The following is a 27,472-nucleotide window of genomic DNA, read 5'->3' on the forward strand; positions in this document are numbered from 1 at the left end:
TATGTATACATTCTACTAATACTTCTACAGGCAGTAATTTTTCAATATATTTCTCATAAAGTTTGAAAAGATATCTAAAGAAGTTGTAGGACAGTGTCTCTTCAAATCTTTGTGTATGAAATAGCAATAATGAGGTTTTTTTAGACTAACATTACTAGCTTTTTTAAATGAAGGTAGTATAACCCTAGTGGTAACTTGTCTAAATTACCTAAGTTTTTTTCTGTGTACATCTATTCTATAATCCAAAATGAAAATACAGTCATATAGGTATGCAGAATATTACCCACTTCTAGTTTTAAATGTTAAATTACTTAAAACCTTTTTTTACTATGTGTTTCATTTGAAGATCTTACAGTTAAGTTCCTCTTGGCAACCCTTTTTGAGAGGTTATTGTCTACTCTCATTTTACATGTGAGGCAACTGAGATAAAGAAAATTAAACTGACCTATACAAAGTTACTCGATTATTGCCAGAGTTGAAAGCCCAGAGAGAAAATCATAGCTCCACTGAAGAGAAACTTAAAACTTTGAGATGGTTCAGGAGGGCAAGATTCTGCTGCAAGTCTTCTATGTGTGCTGCTAAAATATTTTCCTTAACATTAAAAATAAGAACAGGGATTGTAATATTTAAAGCTATGAAGTGGAAGGCAGTATTCAAATTTATTTATGCAACAGTAGCCTTTCAAAAACCCTAAACTGAGTCTGACATTGAAAAAATTTGCAAGCTGTACCATAATTCTTGCCTCCCAGAGATAAAAGTATGTTCTGAACTTCAGCTTGGGCTCAGCAACCCCTCAGTTTTCAGTTCTGAGCCAGGACCCTGATGGCAATGCAGCTGCTCAGGTCTCTAATAACCATCACTTCAATCACCATCAACAGTGAATGTAAACTTTGGAACTGCCTTGAGCTATACAACTAATTTGAATTTTTTGTGCAGTTTGAAAAAGAGGGGATTAATACAAAACAATGTGAGAAAGAAAAATCTCTTGACTTTGAAATAACAATTTTTCTTATGGAACTTAATGAAAAATTTCCACATGTAATATTAATTATTTTGACAGGCTGTGACGTTTGTGCTAGAAATATTACCAAAGGGACACTAGATAGGCTATACTTTGGTCCTCCTTTGAAGCCAATAGCTTCATATCCATCGACTTCAATCAGAACAATATTATGGCAAGTACCTTTTATAACTGCTTTCATTCTGTTTTTCCTTTATGGAAGATGTGCTTATGCGGTTGCACTACCAGTTCATCTGTTTATCTGTCTTTCCAATAACTTTTAAATGTATTTTCCAATGTTAATCCAATTTAACAAAGGGTACTTGAATCAAAGATACTAAATCCCTACAAGTTTCACGAAAATAAGAATCTGGGTAGAAGACCCCAAGTCCTACTAAGGCAAATGCAGAGAGAGACTGACCTTTAACCATTCTGCTTGGTCTGCCCAACAACCAAGAGGCAACAGTTTGCATATAGCAGCAAACTAACCATGAAACCCTGGGCTAATCACAGTATGTTCCATGTTGTAAAACCTTCATTTTACAACGAGAGATAAGGTGATGTAGGGAATGTAAAAGGACTGACTAAAATCTCAGATTTTATTAGAAATCGAACTTGGCCCTTAGAGCTTTCAATGGCAATATATTTATCCTGTATTTGATGGAGAACAAATACAAGTCTTCCCCCTCAAGACTTAGATCTCCTTTACTGACTTTCAAAGAGTTGCTCTCATGGAATATGTTCACCCCATGGACAGCATTAAAAAGTTTAATTACTTGCTTACTCTTTTTTTCATTATTTCTACATGTACTGAGTAGTTAAAACAGTTCAATATGAACCAAAGAAATTAATAAAGGATATGCCCTCAATAGCCATTAAGAACAACAATCAAATGCAACTTCTTGCTTGAGAAATTCTTAAAGTTCTTATTGGCGGAATGGGGAATATGCCAGATACAGGATGACTCTGCCCATGCCTGGTTCTTACATACTTCCCTGAGCGTCCCATCCTGGCTACAGACAGTTCTTTCTCATTACTCTGGAAATAATGCAATACCAGGAACAGGCACAGGGCCAAACCCATCTCCACTCTCCAGAATCCCGCTGAATAGTCGCTACATTGAGAACATGTGAGAGATTAAACTGCGAAGAATAGACACTATACAGGGTTATTTTGGAGATAGGCTACTGGGCTAGGTGAACCTTTGGTCTGAGCAGCATGGCCTTTCTTATGTTCTCTGTTCTTATAAGGTGTTGAAACTTGATTAAAGGCCATATTTCATTCAGAAGCCTCTGTTTGACACATGCCAGCTCTCCAGGACCTGCAGCTAGGGCAGGATTACTTGTGATTTATGATGGCTCTGGAAGTTACAACTAGTGCTGTATAAGCACAGAAGAACTGAAAGTAAGGCTGTTTAGAAAGTAAACCCCTCCCCCCAAAAAAGAAAGGTAAAACTAAAATCTAAAAAATTAACTTTAGTTGAAGTGTACTTTAGCTCTAGACTTGAGACCTGTATGGAACTACCTACTACACGGTAGAATGTGCATAATTTTCTATGTTAGTTTCTAGTTCAAGTGCAAACTCATAAAATTCCTGTTGGACACATTCTTGAATAGGATGCTGTACTATTCTGTAGCATCTGGAAACTATGTAGTTGCAATCAATATCTGCATGTGACAATGTTATAACCATGTGAATGCATAAGATGTCTCATCTACATATGATAAAAGAGGGGATCAGATGAGATAATGCAAACTAGTTCATGAAAAGCATGGGTACCACTGTTGAAGTCATCTGGCCTTGAATATTTGTATGTCTGTCTTGGAAACACTTTATGGTTAAAATAACGATATGCTATACACAGTAATCCTATCACATTACTATTTCTGAAAATTTTTTTTCCACTCTGAGACAGATAACCAGGATTTTCTGGATCTTAGATAATCAAGTATCTTCAATAATTGAGTCAACTCCTACAGATTTTACTACGTTAAGAGCCACATAAGGGCAAACTATGGGGGGGTGAGATGTATTTTGTGGAGCTCAATCCTAAATGATTCATGTAAAAAGAACATTAAATGTAGTCAGTCAATAGTTCTATGGACAGAGCACTTACAAGACTGTCCCTTATTTCTAACAGGAATATTTCTACAAATTAGAATGAAACTGGAAATATATATGAGGAGACTACCCACAACTGTATTCCCAAATGAAAATTAATCTGATGTGCTCTGCAGATAATGTTGTTGGACGAAATAATAATGATAACATATGAGGAGGGAAATACTTGAATATTCACAATGTTCTTCATATGAGAGTCCACCTAAGATGAGGCTGCAGCAGTCTTCAAAATAGAACTTGAACTTTAAGATTTTTTTCTTCCTAAAACCTTAAAAAGACCCCAAACCAATGACAGAAAACAATACTAACCCCAATGTATTATCACTCCAGTGATTTAAGAAACGAAACTTTTTTCAGTGTAATTTAAAGTGTAGTTCTATATGTGCTTGGCATATAGAGTTCCTACTGTTCTTCGAAGCTGTGATTTTCCTCTGTAAATTTGGTCTTCTCTGTCATCCCGTAGTTCCCCAGAATGCGTAATCTGACGGTCCATTAGTTGTGTGAGGGAGAGAACCTGTTCCCTTCGGTGCCAAGGAGGGAATTAGTCTTCAGTGGGAATCTCATGCATGAGAGGCCCATCTGGGACTGGCTGATGAATGGCTGTAGTCAGACTTCAGTTATGTTCTTTCAAGCAATTTTACAATGGAAAACATTATCTGTGGGTTAAATGGCTTTTGATTACATTAAAGCAATTATCTCCTGGCTCCTGTGAAACTTTGGAGATGGGGAAATGTTCAGAAAAGTCTGTGTAAAACAGATTGCTGGTTCCAGCTCCCAGTGGCAGGCAGAGTACCAGAAATTGTTCTGCCAGAAGGGAAATCACCTGAAGTTACCTTCCCCTGGCTTCGCATCCTGTGTCTGGGTTCTTTGGTCGCTGACAAGGATTGACCTCAAGTGGTCTTTTCTTCAGTAGGTGCACCAACAGAGTCTCCTTTTTTTCTGCTTTAATCCCTGTTCCATTAAATGTATATGAATGTGATCTCCTCATTTTCCTTGGTTGCAATTAGCAAATAAGTTTCTGATTTATTAAGGAAAAGCATCCATCCACATGAACACAGTGTAGTTGTCTGCAAGTGGTTTCCCTGGGAAAACAGGCTAAAAATGGTGATACTCCTGCTTTATCCTCTCTGCAAATTAACTCCATTCTGACTATCTAGCCAACGTCTTTCAGTGTGAGAGACCTTTTTGGTGAAAGATGCTGTGCTCCAATTGCTTTCAGCAGTAATGCTTATCCTAGTGATATTTCAAAACTGCTCACATTGAACTGCATGATGCAATCAATCATAAAAATTTGTAGTGAAGGGCACGTAGTTTACATAGGAAATTTAAAACTTTGTATTAATTTCCTCACTGAAAATAACTCCCTTTTATAATCTCAGCTGCGTGATTCTTCCTTGTAATCTGTGTCTCCTGAGTTTGTAAATGAGTTTTCTTAAAATGAAGCGCTTCAAAGCGGTGCAGCAGCACAGCACCCGCACTGTTTTTGCCAGCAGTCTCTGTCCCTCCAGCAGCCCAGTGCTGCGCCCCGCAGCCCGCCCGCTCGGCCGTGCCAGCTCGCTCCAATACTTCATTGCCGTGGTGTTACTCACCTCGTCGAAAGAATTGGTACGGCCGTACCGAGGGCTCCTGAACGGAAAGGCTGGGATACACTGAAGAGATGAACGTTCTTCTCCGGGGATATCAATCTGCTTTTGATTTAATGAATGCCTTGCTTAGGTGTATGTTTATTTAAACTAAGCTTTATATCACACTGATTTTTTTTAGTCACCTTTGAAGACAGTACAATTTTAAATTAATTTTATTAAGCTAGTGTAAATCTCCTGTGACTACTTACTTCAAGTAGAAAGGAACTGTAAAAGCAAGAAAACACGTTGCTTTTAGCTTAAACTTGATTGTTTTTTAATTACCTTAAAAAAGGTTGGCTTAGGCGAAATAAGTACCCAAATCACCTCCTGTGTGAATTTAAAGTCACGTTTTGATTTAAACTGTTTACTTGACCACTGATGATGTTCAGGTTCATTTCTGGAACTACGAGCAGGAAGACCACAGCGTTCCGGGGCGCACACGGCCCGCGCGCTGCGCTGCGCTCGTATGGAGACCTTATGCTCGTGTTTCACCCCCGGCAGAGAGCGGGGACCCGGACGGGGAGCCCGAGGGCTCCGGGGCGGGGAGCAGCGCTTGCTGCTGGAGGCGGCGGCAGGACGGCATCAGGGAACACGGGACATCAGACGCCTTCCCCCCGTGCGGGGACGAGCCGTTTCGCGTGCCGCCGCCCCGCCCCCCCACAGCGGGAGCCCAGCCGCGAGGCGCGGGGCGGCGGCGGCGGGACGGGACGCAGCGCTGCTCCGCGCCCGGAGGCGGCTCCCGCAAGGGCCCTCGGCGCGCCCTGGGACGGGACGCGGCTGGACCGGGCTCCCTCGGCTTTCGTAACCGGTCCCGGGGAGGTGTCAGCCGCCCCGCCCCGCCCCGGCAGCCCGAGGCGAGAAGCGGCCCCCGGCCCCTCCCGCCCGCTCGGCGGCGGGCCGCACCACCCCCTCCGCCGCCGCTCCCCTCCCCCTCCCTCGCAGCCGGCCGGCGGAAGGACAAATAGTCCTCGCCGCATTGTTCGGCCCCGCACAACTTTCGGCCGCGGCGTGGAGCGTGCGGCCCCGCCGCCGGCCCCGCCGAGGGGCGGCGGTGCGCGCGGAGCCGGGCCGGGGAGGGCGCCGGGCGGGCACGGCCAACTTCGGTCCCCCACCTCGCCCTCCCCGCGGTGGCCTGCCGGGGAAGCGAGACTCGGCGCGTCCGGGGCGGTGCTGGGGGCGGGCCGCGCTCTGCGCGCCCCGAGGCGCCGCCGCGTTGTCGGCACGGCTCCGCCGCCCGGCCGGGCCGGTGCGGTGCGGGGATCGCCGAGCCCTGCGGCGCTGGGGCGGCTCAGCCCGGGGGACCCGCCGGCGGGGCGCGGGCGCAACTTTCCGCGCCTCTCGGCGGCACTTGCCCCGCCGCCCGCATTGACCTGCCCCGGCGGGGCACCTTTTCTGGCCGCGGCCACGGCCGGCCGGAGGCCCCGCCGTGGTGAGCGGGGACGGGAGAGGCCACCTCCCATGGGGCCCTCGCGCAGCGATTTCTTCTTTTAATGGCTTTTTTTTTTTTTCCCCCCTTCCTTCCCCCCAGTCAGCGTTCTGCTTTTGTAAGAATTCCTCGTGTGAAAATCGTCCCTTACGGCGAGCTAAAGCTTTTACCTCTTTCCCGCTTAGCCAGAAGTACTTGTCGGCGAACATTTTGTCAGCAGCAGTAGCAAATGTACCTGTCAGTGCTCCCACAGAAACAGGTTTTGACTTTACAGTAATCAACCTGCATGCTCTCTCTGGTCCCCTCATAAGTAATACTGTTTGGTGAGAGGTTTTACCATGATAGCCTCCTGCAAATGCTCTACGTATTTCCTATTATAAAATATGTTACATAATATATACGTTATATAATTTTAATTACTGTGAGGTAAATATAGCAGGCAGCAAGCAAGGCAGCAAATTCAGTTATCTGTAAGATGGGCTGTACCGATAACAGCGAGCACTGCGCAATCATGAGGCTTGGTCATAGGAATATAGCTGTGAGCTCATTTGTAGGATACTTTTCCAAAGTCTGCTTTGGAAGGAAGAACTGTAGGAGGAACACAGTGCCTCCCCAAGAGCTTCATCCAAAAGTTTCATGCATGACAACAAAAATCTTTTCATTAGTTTTTACGGGCTTGAGTCAGATTCCAGGTGACCCCAGGAACAAGTCAGTGAGAAAATTGAATTGCTTTGTTCATGTTAGTTGCAGGAAACAAGGTTGTGTTCTCCTTACTGCTGACTCCAAATGAGCATTGCTGTCTGTACAGGGAAGTCTACTGGAAGCAGTAGAAAGGATTCAGTGGTTTAGGTGAGGGTGGGAATTTGTTGTAAAAAAAAACAAAAAACCCCAACTGGAGCAGGAAAGGAGGTTTGCTGACTTCTCTCCAGGGCTATGGATTTGCTGAGCAATAGCATTTATTATGGATAAATTGGTGGCTGTGGATGCAGGCTGAGCACATATGTGTTGATTTAAAGGAGCCGTTCCAGCGAAAACTCCATCCTGGGTCAAATGCTCTGTTGGGGAACACCCTAGGAGCTCGTACAGTTTGGGTGGGTGGGTAGGGAATTAATTCAGTGTGTGTAAATTTAAGAATAAATAAACCAAAAGGAGACATGCAAGCTTAATGATTTTATTCACACAGGCGTGATACATTAAATAGTAATACAGAATACATTTTCTCACATCCCTGAATGCACAACAGCTGTCTGCTGTATCAAATATTTTTCCTTTAAGGAGTGGGTGGAAAGCAATTCATGAAGGCTGTGCAAACAACGTGTGAGTGTGATTATTTTCAGGGTTTTGTGCTCAAGTGATTTGGTTTTATTAAGTTCCTCTTAATTTTTTTATGTCCTGCATGTAATTCTTCATTTTCATGGTCATGTTGAAGCATGCGGAAGAAGGTTGCCATCTTAATCTGCCAACTAGCAATTCCCTGATTGCTCTGGTTGGTAGCTGACCATGTTGATGTTGGTAGATCAGCTGTCAGGGCTGTTACCATAGAGTTACAGTTGTCTTGTATGCTCTGTCAGAGTCTGGAGTTCACTGATGACTTCGTGTGCATGGGTTTACCTGCCTGTTACTTGCACTACTCCATGACAGTCCTAAGACTTATTTAAGGAAAGTGTATTTATCCACAAGACTAAAAAATTCATTTATCTCGATAGAAAATTCACCGGTGATAATATGATTGGGAAAACATCTTCAGGACTTCAGCCCTGATCGCTGGAGTCCTTGCTCACGAAATCACTAGCAAAATGTTTGGTGTTTATGATTGCCTCTGTATTTCTGTGCTATCCATCTGATCCATTGCTCCCTAGGTTAAAGACCTTTTATTTTTAAAGAAGTGAAAGAAAAAAGGGCATAGCAGTTGTGAAGACGGTAGCATTTCAGCCTTCTATGTAACGTACAAGGAAGGTACCGTTGTGTCACAGCAAAGCTGGAAGTTTTTCATTTTTATGTGATTTGTGTAGTATCTTTGCCGCATTTGCACATTTGTAAGGAAAGAACTGTAACTAGGGATTGAAGCAGGAATGACACTGGAAGTATTTTCTTTGTTGCAAACAGAAAACTGTTGTAATTGTCTGAACTAGGTTTCAAATACCTATTTCTTCAAATGTTTTAAAATGTTCATAAAGTCTTACCAGTCATATTTTCTCATAAAGATCTCTAAATAGCTAAAAGCAGAGAGTTTGTTTTGGGTTTTTTGTTGGCATTTTTTTTTTAATGTTGAGTACATTGTTTTCTGTTTCGTTTTCAGTGTATGACTATGACAGGATCAGGTTATGCAATGCATTTTTTTTTTTAAACTCCTATCTTTGCAGTGAACAGGAAGAATTTAAAGGGAGTGGCAAAGATGAAAGGATACTAAGTAAGGAGCAGCTTCAGAAAGGGGTTGGAGATTCTGAGAACAGGTGAAAGACAATATTGTGTGGACATAGAATATGTTTTGAGTGTACATGTTAATTCTGAGCAGTGTTAAATGAAGAGGGGTTAAAAACTGAATAGGTTAAAGATTCCAAATCTGACCAATGTGGTGGATGATATATCTGGGAAACATTAGGATAAATGTCTTTTTAGAATTTTATTGTAATGCAGGATGTGATAGTTACTGATTTCTTTCACAGCACTTTTAGTCAAGCTACCTGCATGAGTTTCTTTTGAGATTTCTGAATTGGCCAACTCACTACAATTTTGGATCCCTGGAGCAATCTCCTTTAGGTCAGACTCAAGGTGTATTTTTGGGCCAAAGCATACCTTTCCTTAGGCCTTGAGTATTTGTGAAGTTGTCTGGCATAATTTCTGGAAACTTCATTTATGTTCTGGTCATTTTTCTACAGGTGCCTGGAAATTAAGTTTTTCAAAGAGGACAGTCAACCCACAGAGGTGTAATGCAGAAGAACGGCTGCTATGATGTGACTTTTGGTAATGAGCGTGCTTACTGTCAGCCTCTGCATGGGAAAGTGACTTGTCATGGTGGACCAGATGGAGTATCTTAGGGTATTTTGTGTATCTTTAAACCCTATGCCATGGATTATGTGGATATATCATCTTCCACTCAAAGTTTCTAGCTGCAAATAAAAGCCTGTGAATGTGAATCTTAAAACCTTAGGTCAGAGGGCAAATAAAAAGTACTGTATTTGAAATTAAGTTTTAACTTTAATACAATTACACCCCAGTACAAATAATTGTTAACATTATTGCTTCCACCTTTGTTAGATTTAGTCAGTTTTCTAATCAATGCTTGTCAGTGTTGCAGCTGTACTAACTGGTACTGAGTACCAGTACTGGTTAAAAAGTAATGCTTCAAGAGAAACAAAAATATTTTCACAGTATGTAAATAGGGGATCTTCCTTATAACTAAAATATGTTAAAGGCCCTTCCTCATGAAATGTGTAATGATCTCGATCACTGGGTGCTTTCCTCTAAGTGAAGTATTATTTATACATCAAAGGGAAAAGGTACATATTTATGTCCCTCAGGGGCACAGAGAATGGAAGTCATTGTGTTGCTATTTTAATACAAATTGCTTCCTGCATTTCTAAGTGGCAAATATATGAATATTCATAGCGTCACAAGGCCAGATGATCATCCAGTACACGGCATATACGGGAGAAAAACGGAGGAGAATATTTTAAGGCTCCAGAATCTCCAGTTTGTCTTTGCCTGGGGGTGGTAGGTTTGGTATCACCCTCCCCTTCCTCCGGAAGATGTCACGGTCGGGATCTGGGGGTGGGAAGAGTTGGGTTGGAAGGGACGGGCATGGGGCTGGAGAGCCCTCTGTACAGCCTGCTGCTTTCCAAACCTGGGGGACTGCCAAGCAGCAGCCTGTGAGGGATGAACGCTCCTCCACACAGTGTGCCTCTCCTCACTGCGCTTCCTAGCTCCCTGGGGCGTTTTAGGTTCTCCAGGATCTTAAGTATCCTTTTTCATTGTCCTCGTGTTTTCTAAGTCCCCTTGCTCCAAAAGAGTAATATGCCAGTAGCTGCAGAGGTGATTATTTTTGAATTCTCACTTTGAGAGAGAAGGGTAGGTAGCCCTCGGTAGCTAGGGCGAGGAAAGAGCAGGCCGAGAGCCAGGTGGTGGCAAGTAGGTGCCAGCTGGGGGCTCTGCAGGCTTGAGAGCCGTGCGTGCCGCTGAGCGCAGGGCTGCGCGCCGCGGGGGAGAGGGATCGCCCTCCCTGGCGCTGGGAGAAGCCCTGCACTTGCGTCAGGCCCTTGTGCGGGTCTGTCCGAGTAGCCTGCAAACGGGGAATAAACTTCCCAGCAGGACAGGGTGGAAGTGCTGTTCTCTGAGCGCGAAGGAGTGGTTTGTCGGTAGCAGTGGCAGGTCCCAAATGAGGGCGCAGCTTCTTCACACGCTGGTTCCCATTCCTGCGCGGAAACCGTTGGTTCACCTTTAGCATCACCCGTCTCGGAGAACTGCAGAGCCTATTTGAATGTGTGCGCTTGCATTAACATACGTATCTTTATGCTTTGACATGTTACGGTTTTAATTGTATGTGTGTAAGAGGAAGCTGCCAATGAATGTTTAAGGCTTGATGTAATTCATATGCAATTTCATTTTGCAAAGTAAGACTGGCTAGTGATATATTAAAAGTATTTAGGCATATTTTAGGGTATGTGAATTCAGGGTGAGTGCGAGAATGTATTTTGGGGCTCGTGCATTGCTGCCAGTGCTACATGTCGAGGTTTGTGCTGGCGGTTTGGAGGAGCGGGGGGGAGGGGACCGTTCCCGTGCGGTGCGTGTTTTTGTGGGTGCCCGTTGCGGTATCCCTAAGCGGGCCGGGGGCCGATGGGTCCCGCTTCTCCCCGCGCCGCCGACACCCGCCCGCCGGGCTCCTGCGCGCCGGTGCGGGCGGCCCCCGGGCCCCGCCGCTGTTGGGGCGTCCCGGCGCTACGCCCGGGGGTGAGGCGGGTGCCGGGGCGGCTCCAAGGGGCGCCCGTGGGGCCGCTGCCAGCGCGGCGGCGCCTCCCGGCTGGTAGCGCCGCGGCGCGTCAAGGGTTAAGGCCGCGGCGGCGCTCGGCGCGGAGGGATACGGAGCCGGAGCCGTGAACGTGGTGCTGAGGCTCTGTAAGCAAAAAAATGTCTGCCTGAGGGAAACCCACAAGTTCCTTCCAGCGGGGGGGGAGCGCTCGGCTCGTCGCCTCCCACCCAGCCCGCGGCCCGCCCGCCGCCGCCGGCCCGGCCCTGGTCACCGGAGCGTCCGGGGGGCAGCAGGTAAGTGCGGGCGGCGAGGGGCCGGGAGAAGTTGGGAGAGAGCGGTGGGGGGAGGGAAGCGGCGGCCGGGCGCTCGCAGGGGCAGAGGCGGCGGCGAGGGGCAGGGGGCCGCGGCCGGGCGGGAGCGGGGCTGCCCGGGGGCCGCCGCGGGGGCGGCGAGGAGGCCGCGGAGGAGGAGGGCGAGCAGGAGCCCGAGGGGCGGCAGCCGGGGCCGGGTGGCGGGGCGGCGTGCGGCGTGCCGGGGTCTCCGGCGGCGGCGGGGCGGGCCGCGGACCTCGGGCGGGCTGCGCCGCCCGGCCCCGGGCAGGCGCGAGTCCCCGCGGGCGGCGTTCGGGGCGCGCGTTACCCGCCGCGCGGCTGCCAGCGCTCATAAAGGATCGCGGCCGCCGCAGCCCGGCCCCGGCGCGCCGGGCGGCTCCGAAACTTGGAGGGGAGCGGGGCTGCGGCAGCGCCCCCGCCGCTCCCCCACGGCGCCCGCCGGGCACAAGGGAAGGCGCGGACCCCGCCGCCCCTCCTTCACACCGCCCCCCTCCCGCCGCGCGCGCGCGCGCGCCCCCCCCCCCGCCGCACGCGCATTCCACCCCGCAACCCCCGCCGCCCGCCCGGCGGCGGCGCGCGCGCCCGGCCTCGCGCCGCGTGTGCGCGTGCGGTGCGCGGGGGCGGCGGCTCCCGCCCCGCCGCGGTCCCGAGCGCGGGGCGGCGGTCGCGGCCCGCGGGTGGGGAGAGCCGCCGCCGCCGCCGGGGAGGGCGGTCGGCGATAATGCCGGGGCAGAGATGGCTCTGCTGAGGCGCATCCCGCTCCGCTTGCCAGCCCCATTGTTGCAGAGACAGTGAGTCACTTAATCTCTCGCTAATTCTCCGGACTTCGCTGGGCCGCGGCTGTTTATTTGCTTTCGTTTGCCTGGGGGGGACCTAATTCCTGGCGGCGGCGGCCCCGCCGCGGCGTGCCTGTGCCGTGCTCGAGGTGGGGGAGAAGTGGAACGAGGGAGAGCAGGGAGCCTGCGGAAACTTAAGGAGAGTTGGTAGTTTGGGGACGCTGCTGCCGATTCCGTCAGTCCGCCCGGTAAAGAGGGGCTCCCCCTGGGATTCCCCTGCCCCCTCGTCAGGGGCGCAGGTACCAGAGACTCTTCTTCGCTGGGGACCGGTCTCCCAGTGTCGGGGGTCGGCACCAGCCCCGTGGTGAAGTACTCCCTGTGCCTCTCTCCTGTGCCCCAGAAGGTGATCGGAGGAGCGGAGGAAGATGAATTCCCAGCAGCAGAGGATGGCCGCTATAGGAACTGACAAGGAACTGAGCGACTTGCTGGACTTCAGTGCGGTAGGATATTCTCCCAGGTCTTCTCATGGCTTCTGCGTGGTAAAGCGAGCTGAGGAGTAGGGGCAGCAGCGTGCAGGGCTTGGCTGGCTCCGTCTCAGCCAAGTTAGACACCTGAACTTTGATGTAATGTCTAGACTTCCAGATTTAATACTGTAATACCAGCTGGGTCAATTGGTTTAACTGGTTAAAATCAGGCTGACCCAGTGATGGCATAATCTAATAATTAAGGTTTGTTAAGCTGGCGTGTGGCACTGGTACTTTGGCTTTTTTTTTTTCCTTTTTTTTGTAAACCGGAAGAAAATTTAATGCCTATAAATAACAGAGGTTATTCATTGATAGTTTGTACAGTAATTTTGGCTTAGAAAATTATAGGTATTTTCTGTGTGATACTTTTAACAGATTTCAAAAAAGTGCTTGACTTATAATAGAAAACTACTGCCTCTCAAAAGCTGTCTTTATCCAGTGACTTGAAACTCACAGATCAGTAAGAAATATATTTTGAGTAGCAAAATTTAAGATATATAACTATTTTAAATTGCCATAGCAGCATAGCATTTATGTTTAAGTTGTTTGTGTTCATGTAGAAAAGAGATTTTAGTGTTACTAATAAATTGCAAGGAGTGCTTTAGCTTATTGGTTTTATGGGTCTAAACGTCCATCTTGGATTCTGTTTATTTTCTAGCAGAAAAATGAATCAAATAATTGTTTCCTATTAACTTTGATTTTAGGTTTACATTAATAATTTAGCACAGAGTTTCAAAGCCAATTTAAATGCATCTTTTTTCTTGTTTTGCAGATGTTCTCCCCACCGGTTAATAGTGGGAAAACCAGACCAACTACGCTAGGAAGCAGCCAGTTCAGTGGATCAGGTAGGATGCATCCGTGATAAGTAAAGTTCGTGTAACTAGGTCTTGATATTTTAGCTTAGTCTTGATGTTCTTGAAGTATGGTAATCTTTCATTTGTACATATTCTCATAAGACATTGAGATTAATTAGACATGTGCTGTTTTGATCTGACTTCATAACACATTTTGTTAACTTTAACCACAGTTTTCCTATATGCCTTAGCCTACCTGTCCCAGTATAGTGAAGCGTTAAGTATCTCTAGTCACACTGACATGCAAGTTGTCTGTTTATCCATTATATTAAAAATGAATGGCTTCTTTGTTTTTGTTTGATAAAATCAAACTTACCTGTTCAGTTGAAGTATTTCCTAGCCTCTGTATGAAAGGGGAAAAACTTAAGTAAGATGCCAAATAATTAAATACTCCTGACTCAAGGATATATTTTAAAATGCAGTTCTTAAGGAAAATGTAAGGCTAATACAATTTTCTAGTACTGTGGAGTTCTCAAAGCCTTGATGAATAGAATTCTCTCATGTTGAACCTTTATCAGTGCATCTGGAAAACGAGTAACTGTATTTAGATGTTGCATGTATTCTGTGGCTTCAATGTCTTTTCATTGAGGTCCACCTAATGGCTGTTTTCAGAGTCTTTTAAGGTAAGCATGTAATGGGAAATAAGTGCAATTTTTAAACAGATACTTTGTATCATTCTTGTAAAGGATATATTTATTACTACTTACAAAAGAGAAACTAAAGTAACTTTTTGATAATGTGTTTTGTTCTTTTTTTATGTATGCTTATTTTCTGTGGATACAGTGAAGTGATATTTTTGTTTTTATGAATACAACAAAGTAATGTTTGTGTGTTTAGCTAAGGTTAATGAAAATAAATTTTTAGAATGCCAGTAGAGGAGTGAAGTAGTTGCTTGAAGTTCTGCAGTAACATCACCTGTTTGCTTCTTACATTGTCAGAGCTGTTACTTTGAGAGTCCAAACGACACCTTGCATTTTGGTGACACTTTAGAATTTTTGTTTTTAAAAGCATCTTAAAACTTCTGAATTGTGTAATTTTGCAAACTCTTCAGAGACAATCTCCCACATTTAATGTAATGAAAATATGTAGCAAATGTTGTAATTGTAACATACTTGAAGCCTTTTACTTTTTCGGTGCTAAAATATATAAGAGGTTTTGCCTTGCTCTTTGAAAGTACCTCAAGTTTAAATTATTGGCTATAGTAAGATAGCAAATCCATATACAATGTAGTTAATATTTTTTCTTTTTTTATTTTAATACAAATATTAAAGACAGTTGTTTCTCAAAAGCTTGTTTTAAAAGACATTCAGGCAGCTAAAACTTATCATGGGGAGCACAACCTGAGCATCTTGTCCCCTTGCTTTTCCTAAACGAGTCGAATAATTTTCTGTTGAATAATAAAGCTTTCATTTTTAATTTAGCTCTTAAATCAGACTTAGGTAATGCAGCTTGCCCTATTTGTCAGTAATGTCTCCCCTTCAGTCTTTGGATGGCTCAGAAAAAGAGAGAATGCCAGAATACTTAGTTTTTTGGGAGAAACAGTGTTATTGACTCCTTGAATTTGTTTACCAATATGGTATATCATCACATAGATGCCAGTCATGAGCAATACACTGCAGCTGTCAAACAAGCTACACCCTCAACTGAATTCCCTTTGGGAAAGACAATGGTATATAGTTGTGGGGTTTAATTCAAAACATTTCTAGTTATAGAGGTTTACTGGCTAGTGGGATTATATGCCCTAATTCTTGTAATATTATGACCTAAGACTTGACCTAGGGGGATTACTCTGCAGGAGTGAGAGGTGACAAACTTCTATATTGGTTGTGTTCTGAGTCTGCGTTAAGTGTTGTAGAAAGACTATGTTAAGATCATTGACAAAGTAGAGACATTTAATTTCTAGCACTCTGATTTAATTGTGTTCTTGCTTTAATTTCAAGTGTTCTGTAACTTCTAGGAAAACAGTGTTTGAAGACTTTTTTTTTTTTTACTGCTAGAGGCCACTTCTTAAAGAGAAACATGAAAGGAGGAGGTATTTATTCCTTTGAGGTATCTAGTAGTGAAAAGCACAGTTTGCACAGATTCCTAAAAAGTACTTTTAAAATTTTTTCTTTGAGTACAGAATGATGCTACTTCTTACAGAGACTTTCTGTGATTTTGATGGCAATTGCAGAAGTGAAGCTTGCTTCAGTATCTTTCCCATTAAACTCAGTTGTTTTATTTTTCTGATGTCTTTACAAGCATACTAAAGGAAAGTGTTTTTCCTTTTCTTAGTTGGAATAAGAATGTGTTTATTGTTTGTTATTATAGAGCTCCTTTTTTCTCATTTAAACTTAAACAAAAAAATCTGAACACATCTTCCCTGCCCCCCCTCAACCTATCAGTGATTTGAGATGCAGCCTAATGGCCCCCATGAAGTAGGTGAAAATCAATTGCTTGTCTGCATGGCTCTTAAGACTATGTATTTCTGGGAAATCTGATTTAGAAGGAAGGAATGCTCATGATGTATTTTCCTTGCCACCCCCCAGGCCCCCAGTTTAAAAGGACAAATTAGTTGCTGTTCAAGGATGGTTAAGTTCTGTTTGTTTTTCAGGTGTGGCTTTGTGAAGTGTTGGAAATACTAGAGTGCACATTATTAATTCTGATGTAGCAAGCTTGATCTGGTAGAATTCTGCAATATTTCTGTTGATTATGCTGTGAAAATATATTTGTAACTGGGCTGCATAAATAAAACAGCTAATATGACTGATATGATTAGTAAGAAAATACTGTTATGGATTAACATATGAACATTGTGTTTTGATTAAAAGATAGCTAAAGTCTGGTGTGGGGCAGGCTTGCTTTCTACAGGTCAATCAGTTATGAATGAAAGCTGCAGATGAAATAAGTGAACTAATCTGATATGTCATAGTATCTTATGACAGTAAGTCATGTAAGCTGCTGATAAAGTCAAATAACTTGGTCAGAGTACTGGTGAAAATAAACATATTGGAAAAGTAACCTGATATGTAAGTCAGCGAGTTAAGCCACAAAATATTCCTTGTCATACCTGTTGTAATTACCTCTTGTTCAAAACAGAACTTCCCATTCTTTTCTCCTCCAAAACCAACTTGTGAAGATAAAGCCATTTCTGTCTTAGAAGGAGGAGGCAAAGGTCAGAGATATGCTTTATTGGGCTTTTTAATCAGGCTTTTTTGCAGATTTTATTTAAAATTAAAATTTTCTGTGTTGCTACTATCCTTAATAGCAATGTTTGTGATTTACAGTGAGATTTTGCTTTGTTTTGCTTTTGTCAAAGCCACAAAATGTATGCCAATACAACCTGGATGGTTACCCATTTTGCCCAATGCCCTTTATTCCAGTAACTCCCTTAAAATCCAGTCACAATATTCAGGTGCATGCCATAGGCAATAGTGCAATTTTCCTATGACTTGCAGTAGGTTTGATCTCAATTTCAATTTTTCCTGTGATTGAAATTTTTTAATCTCAGGTGTGGTACCCTAAAATAAAACCCCCCCTTTTTTTTTTCTTTTGCAAAGAACTACTTAGATGTTAAAGAACAATATATCTGAGACAATATTTCCCTATGTGGCCTACTGTCCTCAATTTCTGTAGCCTCCTCATTGTACCAATAGCATTATTTTTGCACATGGCTGTGCACGTGCATACGTGAGGCACCAGTCAAAAAGCTGAAGTAAGATAATGTGGATGTCTAACAGAAAACCAAGTGGTAAGAGTTTAAAGAGCTACAGTTCAAGAGCTAAATCGTCCAAATATGACACTTCTCTTGCCTGTAAGATTCTTCTGAAGTTCATGAAAATTGAGCACACACATTTGTGTGTGGACAGCACTGGGTACAAACCTCGTGTGTACCCAGACGTTCCTCATACTAGACCTATGTACAAAAAAACTTTTGAATGTATCTGTTTAGATATTTGTATCAGTTTGGTCCCCTTTTATGCAAATTCAAGAGGCTGTCCTTTCCACTTCTGTCGACTAATGTACTGAGTTTGTAAGGAATGGATTGGGATAGGCCACTAATTAGTAGCTTGATGCAAAGAACATTTAAGTTGATAGCCTGCCATTAACTTGAGTGTCCCTAAATTAGGGCCATGTGTCTTGAGACTGGACACAATGGCAATTCTTTAGCAGGTCTATTAAGTTACCAAAGAGTGTTTCCAAAATTAGCAAAAACTGACTTCATTACTGTTTGTCAGTCCTGTAACCTCTTATTTCCTTTTTAATTTTGCATTGGCAGTTCCTTGTAAAACAAACAAACAAAGAAAAAAACCCCAACAAAAAAACTTGGGAGAGTTACCTGGATGGGCAATGTTTTAAATGCTGTGTTCATTAATCTCCAGCAAGTGCTGGAGAGAAAAGGCACTCTTAACTCTGACAGCCAAATCACAGCGTTGGAAAAAACTGCAGAAAGATGAGACTTTTTATGTATGCAAATTAGTGCTCCTAACCTTTCAAAATACATTATTTTTCCTTCTTTTTATCAGAACTGTGATTCCTAAGAAGAATCACTTCTCTGATATAATTCTTATGTGTGTTTCTGGTGTAGTCTCTCATTGAGGTATAGGAAATTCCTAGTGCCTGCTCCTAATCCCTGAATTAAGGAGTTGATGAGAGGTCTCATGTAGTCACATAGTCTTGTCCTACAATGTGTTAAGTCATGACAGGCTCTTTTAAATAAAAAAAAAAAGTGGAAGGCCTATATTTCAGGAATTTGATCCATTTTCTGGTTTTGTTGTCCAAAATATGTTATGATCCTGTGTGTTTTTGTTTGCTGTTCAAAAGAAGATAAGCTTGTTGTCTGTTAAATGCAAGAAGTCTAGGGTGGTCTGCTAAAATAAACATTAGGTCATGCAGCTATGTGGCTTTTTTATTTTTTTTAATATCTAGTTTGTCCTCTAGCTCCATTAAAAGTGAACCAGCAGACCTGGTAACCTGGTTTTTCATCTTGGGTCTGAGGGGTGCTAAATTCTGCCCTCTTCTGAAGAGCCCGGGAAGAATTGTAGAAGCCTCATGCTTGAAAGCAGGAAGGTATCCATAGCTTCTTTCCCCTTTAGTTGTTTCTAGGGGATACCCATGGATTACCCTTCAAATGGGCCAAACACAAGTGAGATGAAGATTTCAGTCTGGATCCCTCACCTATTGCATTTAGAAACCTAGAAGGGTGATACAGTGCTAGTAAATATGTGACTGCAGCTTGCCTGTTGGCAGCCTCTGTCTCACTATTGCTGTCTCTTTTCCTCCTCCCCTTCCCTTGCCTTTGGAAAGATAAATTATCAGACACTTACTCCATGAACAGTCTTGAAAAGTACAGCATATAAAAGGGCTAAGTAACTGCTTCCATACTCCTGTTTAAGAAAGAGGAGGATAAAAAAAATGTTGGACAGATGGAGGGAACTGATAACCCAACTTTAAAGCAGACCATCTTTCTCAAGGTGTTTGTGGTGGATATTGAGGTTTTTTTGTGATTTAAAAAAAAAGGAGGAAAAAAGGAAAAGTTACTGGAACAGCTAGGTGTTCTGAATCTAGCTTGGTGAGCAGATAAGTAGGTGTTTGTCCATCATTTATTGCCATTGGCTATGGTTGTGAAATGGCTGTTATCACTTAAGGTGATGGTATGAACCTCATGTCAATTGGTCAGAAATTTTTTGCTGCCTTCCAAATAGCTAATTTTAGAATTTTTAGTAACATTTGGCCTGTCCTCTGTTTAGAGATACACTTGACACTGTTAATAAGGGAAACTAACTTTTGCGGTATTGTCATGTAGAAAGCATTCTTTCAAAAAGTTGATCTCTTATTTCCAGCAATTAGTTTTCCCTGGGTGAGAGCAGTGATGTGATCACTGTGTTTACAAGTCCCTAAATAAATGTTACTGTCTCACAAGGCAAGGAAGATCTTTGCAACGTTATTTCTGGGTGGCTTCAGAAGGTCTGGGTTCGCAGTAGTGCCTTGTCCTTTCCTGATGTGGATGAGGCACCTCCCACCGTCACCCCCCCACCCCAGCCACTAGCTCTTTGATCTGCCAAATTTTTCTGATCTACTCTAAGTGATGAAGAGTATCCAAATGCTTTGGAGAGTGGTCTTAATGGCATGTGGGAAGGAATATTATTTGAAATTGCCTGTTGCTGTATTTTTGGATTTACCCAGAGAGCAGTGTTGAATATAAATGTGAACAAAAGGATTAAAGGTCTGGGTGAAGTGGAGTAAGAATCCTGAAAAGAGACTGAGGAGAAATTGCATGTTACCTGAGGAATTCCTTTTCTTTAAAGAGAAGTATACATGAGATTCTTGTGTATTTGTGTGTCCTTTAATGGCAGCTGAACTTGTAATTATTCCCTTAATTACTGTAGAATTTTTATTATGTCTGTAGCTTTTGCTAAGGTTTGGGGTTTTTTTGGTTTTATTTGTTTGTGGTCTTTTTTTGTCTTTGGCAAGGGAATTTTATGTTAAAAGCTTGTCATTCATACATACATGTGAAAGTTCCCCTTCCCCCCACTTCTTTCCAGCTGTCACACGAAGAGGACTTAACCCCTTAGTCATTTTGCTATCAAGTTGGTATGACAGTTGTTTGTCTTGGATAATTCTACTTTATCCATAGTTGAGCCTATAGATACTGTTATATGATTTCTGTTAATCTATTATATACTATACTATAAACTTGGTAAACTGTATTTTCTTTAAGTTGCTAAAGGTCTAGTGTAATTCTTCATGGTTGAAAATTGTGTCTGTCTATTTATTAACAGAAGGATGTTTAAGGCACTAATATAATACCTTATCACTCAGTAAGATTGGAGCTTGTGGAGACTATTTTTAAAATTGAAAGATGTGCATAAACTTGAGTAGTTTACTAGACCTCTTGAGCTGATTTCTCTTGGCTGTGGAGATGCAGTTCTTTTTTTTTGGTAGTCTAATGTTGAAGGATTATGTTTTTGGGGAATAACATTGAGCATTTTTAGAAGCTTTATAAAATTTCTTAAATTACCTATAGAGCCAGATGTGATCTATGTGATATAATAAATAAGTCTTCTATCTTAAGTTTCCTTCAAAATAAGTATTAGTTTATCATATTTGAAAATTCAGTTTCAATAAATGACTTCACTGAATAAAGTATGTTCTCTAAAAAGCTTTTTTTAGAGGCATTGCCTAATTTACTGTGTTAGCACTTCTTCAGAAGTATATAGCAAAACTTGGTTAGTTTTGTATGTTCTCCTGTGAGGAAGTCACTAAATTTAAATAGTAAATAAAGACATAAGAAAAGGCACTATTTTCTTCTGCATGTGAATTATTTGATGGAGATTGTTATTGAACACTCATAACTAGTTTTAAATGGTATATACACCTTAATCACTTTTTTGACTGTTAAGCATTGTAAGAAAAGGGGAAAACTATTATTTCAGTGCATAATTATCATTCTAAGGACAGGAAGCGTATTTTTAATCTCTATTTTTTTCTGTCTTAAGTAGTGATGGGCAGTCCTTCAATTTGTTGGGTTTTTTATTAATATGAAAGTCTGGAAGTCCCCAGCTCTATTGTATACCTCAACCTGATGATTTGGAAGTGCTTGTGGACTTTTAAAATACTACAATACGTTATTTACTAGTGGTTGTAGGGGCAAGGTTTTTTTTCTATTATGAGTCTAAGATGAGATAATGATAATTTTTTTTAATGTCTTGAATGAATGCCTTGTCTTTTTCGTTTGTAAAACAAAGCTGTGTTTGTAAATGCAACATTCAAAAACATAAAGGACATACTTTTTTGGTGGAGATGTTAACTGAATACCAAGAATGATCAGAAAGAGCAGCTTTTGTTATATTTAATAATATCTCACTGTCTTCAGAGGATAGTCAGGCTAAAATGTACCCAATCAATCTTTAGGACTTTGTTAGATTCTTCTTGTATGCTAGGGATGTGTGTTTTGGTTTTTGTTTTGTTTTGGTTTTGTTTTTTGGGTTTTTTTGGGTTTTTTTTGAAAGAAGGAGCTGAAATTGCTTTAAATGACATAAACTTCATGTTCTTACTGATGTAATGCAGAAAAATCTCGCTTGATCACATAAAAATAATTGTTGCTGGTATTTTAAAGAAGTACTTGGAATGGAGGGTGGAAGAGGAAGAGACTTGATAAAAAGGGTTTACTTTACAGCCCTGTTAGTAGGCTAATGCTCTCTAGGAATGCTAGTAAAACCTTAGCATAAAACCAAGTAAGATTTGTCTTGGACAGGGAGGCTGTACACTTCTGTATTAGTGCTATGGAAAACTTCAAAAACTGCTCATGCTATAGAATTGCATTTAAAAAAGGAAGGTAAAGAGTTCATTTCTGGTATTACACGCAATTTCTCTTGACTGGTAAGTGGAAAATAGGTATATATTTTTTTACATATAGCTGACAGTTTTTAATTAATAAATCTTGTTTATTGCAGTGGACCTGATTTCTTGCTCCTGAAGTTCTACAGAGATCTCCTATATTGTTTTTTGCAAGCATATGAGATATTTGTTACACTTTACAAGTCTGCTTTTTTTGGTATTGTGGACTCGTTTTTTTCTGTACCAATTGTAGCTGCAGAAACAGTGGTATCTCTGTGTCTTTATCAGGTTGTTAGTTATGTGGAGTTGTAGTAATAAGTTTAACCACTTGCTTTTGCTGTTCTACTTCCCTTTGCATAAACAAAAGTGCAGGAAATGTTTTGTTTGTGCGTTGTCTCTGAAAGCTCTTTGCTGCTGATGAAGGTGAAGCAGCGGTAACACAGAGAAACTTAAGTTAGTCTGGGTTGGAGTTTTATATAGAAGTGTATTCTGAGCCTTGATTTCTGAAAATTACATTTTAGACGGTGTATTTTTTTCCCTTTTTAAACACAAAGATGAATAGGCAGAACTGATTGTTAGAAAAACATACCTAGTAAAACAAAATCCAAATTTGGTCATTTCTAGTTGTGTACATTTTGCGGGTAAAATACCAATGAATATCAGACCATGAATGTGCATGTTCTGTATGTTAAATTAAATTGAGTTTAAACCAAATTTTACCCTTAATTCAATATAAACAAGAACTCGGTCTGTAGCATTACCTGGTATCTGTATGTATTCTGTTTAGAGTATGACCAAAATATATTGCTAATTTTAATACGGATATCATTGTCTTTGGAGAGTGAATTGATTTATAGTTCTCCCGTTGTCTTCCATGTTCAGGTTTTACAGACAAAATCTTTAGTGTGTTGAATGGTTCCAAGTCTGACCAAAAATAAAAACTGAATGCACATCGGTGGTTTTTGTATGTACCATCTGCATTTTTATCATCTATCTAAAAGTCCAAAATAAACTTTTTTTTTTTACTTGAATGAGGCCATAAGAAGGGAACCAGACAGAGGATTTAGCGAAACGTAAAACTTACTGTGTGATTCATACCTATTAGCATATAACGTGTGAGAAAAATGTAGAGTTTAATTTAAAATAACATTGCTTTGCAAACTTGGTTTCTCTAGTTCTGTTGGAAAACATGTTTAAAGCCTGAAAGATGTAGAAAAATCCATGATAGTCATTGAATTTTGCATGCTGCAGGGATGTCTTGTAACCAAATATCTCTTGAATTTTCTACTGTGTTGCATTAGCGTTAGTAGGATGCTGTGGAGATAAATATACTTCAGAAAATCCTAAAGTATTTTTAGTCTTCTGTAGGAGAATGAGATTAACTGTTTATATTTTTATTTGTTGTTTATTTGAATGCAAGATACTATTGTCTTGGTGTTATCCCAAGAGCTATTGTGGCTACTCTGTGAAATGATTAAACCAGACAGCTTTGCTTGTAGGACAAACATTTTTTTATATTGTGATGTTTCGATGATTTTCAATGTGACACCTATCCGGTTCCAGTTTCTTTATGCAGCAACTTCATGAGTCATAATCCTTGAAAAAGAACACAGCTTAAAATAATCACTGATTGTTTCTTTGCAATTCTATTCACTGCCCACTGCAAGTAAACAAGAGCAGAAATGACAATATCATTTAATCCTTTAATGTTTGCTTTTGACGTGCAAAACATTCTCTTGTAATAGAGAAGTAATCCATAAGGAGGGTAGCTGCTCTTTCATCTTCCTGAATGCTAAATGAAGCCAAGGCTTTTATGAAGAGATGGTGATTTAATGAAGATGACCGAGTTTTGGAGTAATGAAAAGCTTTTGTATATTTCTAAAAATGATGCGTGGTGCTTATTACTGCAGAGTTCAAATGGCTATATTTTGTAATATGTCTTTGCAAGATTAGTGCTTGTGATGCTTAGATGCAAGGCGATTGAATGGTACAGTAAATCAGAAATTTTTCCCTTCATTTGATTTTATAAAAGAAATACACCTTTCCCACTTTGTGTATAAATGCATGTAATGTCTGACATGTGTTCTCTGCTCTGTGTAATGCTTTTATTTTGGTAACCTTGAAAATATCTCTGATATCATATTTCCTTGCCAGAGGACAGTAATAAGCACACAAAAAAAACGGAGCATGAACTTTGTCAATATTACTTATGACAGGAACATCTGAATTAGATATTTTTCTTGCAAGTACTTGTAAGATGCTGAATTTAAAAAGCTCCTCAACTCAAAAAAACCCCCAAAACCCAACCCCCAAACAAAAACCCAAAAAACCTCCCAAAAACCCAAACCTCAATAAAAACCCAAATAAACCAAAACCCCCATTTTTTTTCCTTTCAGTTGTTAATTCCATTAGTTTATTTGGAATATTTTTTAAATAATCTGTAGTATTACTACTTGCAAAGCAAGCTAGATAATGCCTGATACTTCAAAAGGAAGCAGAGAGGGGCTTTAAAGGATGGGAGACCATATCATCTCCAGAACATACTCTCCCAACAGCCTTTCAGGCCTTCATAAATTAGTGAAAGGGCCTTTTATTTTTCTCTCTTTGTAAGTCAGCCCCTTTAAAATGGGAAGTAGTCAACTTCTGTAAAAGTTAATTTAATCTTTTTTCTTCCACCAAGTTTTTAAAGGTTGTAATTCTTTACAAAAAGTTTCTACTTGTATGTTAGTGTTCAGTTAGTGTTCAGTGCTCTGTACAACCAGAACTAATCTTAAAGGTTGCTAAACTATTTTAGGGTTGCCAGGAACGTAATGAATGCAACCACATTGCAACATTTCTCATTGTGTTACAGGAAAGATCTATCTGACCATCTCGGGTGAATAAACTTAGGTGAGCAACAACAGGCTGTTTTTTGTCTACGTTTTCAAAACTGTCATGTAATAAAAGTGCAGAAATGGATAAGTAACTTAAATTTCCTTCTTATCCTTTCTAATGGCTTGAATTACTGGCTAGTACCTATGTAGTAGTATACAAACTCTCACAAGTATGAGAGTGATATATATGGCATGGATGCTTAAAACTCTACATGTTAGGTGAATAAATTTCAGGACATGTCAAGGCTGTGCATTTGTGAATACATTTCTGGGTAGAAGGTGAAGCATTATAAGAGACTGCATTTTTTTTTTTAGTGATGTGGTAAAACCAGGGTTTATATTTATGCATGTCCGTTATATTCCTTAAACCCACTTTGTTTTCAAGATACTTGTTGAATACTGAATAATGGCTTCAATCATCTGCTTATTTACTATGTGCTAACACTTCCTGTTTCCTTTTCCCCCATCCTGTTAGGGGAAATTGGGATCAGAGAAGACGTAACTGCCTGCGTATGGGGGATGCTGTGTAATGCAATTTATATTCTATGCTAGTGGTTATATTCCTTTTAGCCTTTGAATAGTCTATATTTGTTTTATAAAGTAAAAGGCATTTTTTTCTCCTAGATGCAGCTGTTTATTTGTAGGTAACCTAAGTGCCCTGTGAACTATCATCAGAAAAACCTGGTTTGTACCTTATATTTCTGTAAGTGAAAACTGGTATATGTATGACAATGTGACTTGTGCTGCAGTGAGGAATCAGTCGGAGTTTGGCCATCTCTCATGTATGTGTCATAGGTTGTCTCCGAATTGGATACTGGAGAACATGCTGTTGCCATAGCAATGAAAGTCCTTTTGAAGGCAGGATTCTTGGCAGAGCTGTTGCATCTCCTAAAGTGCTTGGTGCATTGATCTGAAAGTACCTTGTTAGTATTAGCACATAGCTGTAGTGAAAAGAGCGGGAAGTATAGATTTCTTTAAAACACATGATTTTCCTTTTTTCACAGCTAATTGTTGGTTGAACCCCCTGTTCATAAAGCTACAGCTTTTTAAAATCTTATGCTGTGAACAATTCTTATATTTAACATACTTAGCTTGAATGCATATATAGATTGAGCTGTGAGACTAGTGTTTCTTGCAAAAGTATTACTGTATGACTTTCATAGTTTCCTGTGGTACTTGTCCCTTTTAGTACTTTGAAAATACATTTTTACAGAGTTTTCTCCATGATTTTGGTTACCACAAAACAGTTGTGAAAATATGCTGCTTTGTTCTTAATGCTTTTCAACTTGATGTTTTCCTTTTTTCTAAGTGAAGTGGTTGCCTTGCTCCCATGTTATTTATATTACAGAACCCTAAATGTGACACTAATGGGGGAGAATCACTTGTGGAGATGTATAGTTCTGCATTTATTTGGAAAATATACCTTACGTAGGATCCTTTTTTCAGCAAACACGGATAGATCTTAGGGTATAAATATTTTCTTCTCAGAGTGTGGTTTTGTGATCAAATTAAGAAAAGGCTGTGAATTTCTTGTGTCCCATCAGGTATATAATTTTTTTTGATAAGTGAGGCCTTCTTCCCTGAGGTGAAGTGTTGGAGTTCAGAGGCAACTTGTATAGCACAGATGCTCTAGACAGCAGTAACATCCATTTCTATATGTGCTGTGAGGACGGAGTTGATTAATTTTTTTCCTTATTTAAAAAGATCAAACAATTTTTAAACTGAGGAATATAAAGAAAAAGTGAAAACTTTTCTAAGTCTCCAGGAGACAATTAATGTGATGAACACTGTACAGCATGTTCTTTCATGTGGACTGGGATTTCCATGTTTAAGAGTTCCTTATTACTGAAGGAGCCTCTAGAAGAGAAGAATTTTGAAGTTACCCATGTAGCTTGCTCCATCCTTTGCAGCTTTTTATGTAACATAGTCTTTAGCTTTATCACTTTCTCTGAAATGGTAGATGTAGACGAGAATTAAACAAACACTTAATTCTTCTTTTTTTGTCCTTCCAAGTGGAGTTAAAGAAGAATGAAATAATAAATACTTTATTTGTACTTGAAAATAACTTTCTGCCTGCTGTAGCAGATGTATGCGTGTGCCATCCTAGTGATCTTTAGCTTGGGTTTTGTTTTTTAATCCCTGTCCCCTCTTGCCCCTTTCTCAGAGTAGGAAAGAAGCATAGCTTCAGGTTGGCTTGGCCTTGGGAAGTGTTACTGAGCTGCTGCTCTAAGCAGTTTAGACAGGACTTGTTAGTTACAGTTTCTACATGTGTTAGTCTAACCTGGATAGACAAGTCGTGCTGTAAGTGAACTTGGCATGGTGACCAGATCCTGTACCAAGGAGAGGTCAGCATTGATTACACTGAGAGCGTGAACCAAGGCATTTAGACTCTGCAAGGTGTCTGCTTGTTGTTGTTTTGCCTTTTTAAGCAAATTTGATGCTGCATCAGTGGACATGTGTACTGAAGCTCTCTCGTTATCCTTGGGAATGAACACAACATTAATAACCCAAGTTTCCTCTAGCTGTTTTGCCAGTTGGTCTCAAGTCACGCTTGTGGGAAAAAAGGTCTTTCACAGCTCCAACAAAAGTTCTATTTATGTGTCCTTTTAGCCTTTGAGTCAATTAATACTGATTGAGTAGGCACTGTTTTGGGGAT

The 27,472-nt window shown here is 41.3% G+C and overlaps 1 protein-coding gene and 1 long non-coding RNA gene across 10 annotated transcripts in view; both read left to right on the top strand.

Annotated features, from left to right (window-relative positions):
• Positions 1–6,285: 6,285 nt before the first annotated feature.
• Positions 6,286–9,387, top strand: LOC140656230 (uncharacterized). The gene is made up of 3 exons (XR_012044027.1): positions 6,286–6,431; positions 8,536–8,625; positions 9,052–9,387. It is a non-coding gene; the product is annotated as an uncharacterized lncRNA (long non-coding RNA).
• Positions 9,388–10,960: 1,573 nt separating this feature from the next.
• The window catches only part of TCF12 (transcription factor 12), a 175,572-nt gene continuing 159,060 nt past the window's right edge, over positions 10,961–27,472 (top strand). For 2 of the 9 annotated variants that reach the window (XM_072871698.1, XM_072871702.1), the window contains exons 1-3: positions 10,970–11,431; positions 12,647–12,746; positions 13,543–13,615. In XM_072871698.1, coding sequence (XP_072727799.1) covers positions 12,672–12,746; positions 13,543–13,615 — 148 coding nt within the window. In that variant the 5' untranslated portion in view covers positions 10,970–11,431; positions 12,647–12,671. The other 7 variants (XM_072871703.1, XM_072871701.1, XM_072871705.1 and 4 more) reach the window with 7 other exon arrangements.

Source organism: Ciconia boyciana, chromosome 8 (assembly GCF_034638445.1).
Source record: "Ciconia boyciana chromosome 8, ASM3463844v1, whole genome shotgun sequence".
Taxonomy (NCBI): domain Eukaryota; kingdom Metazoa; phylum Chordata; class Aves; order Ciconiiformes; family Ciconiidae; genus Ciconia; species Ciconia boyciana.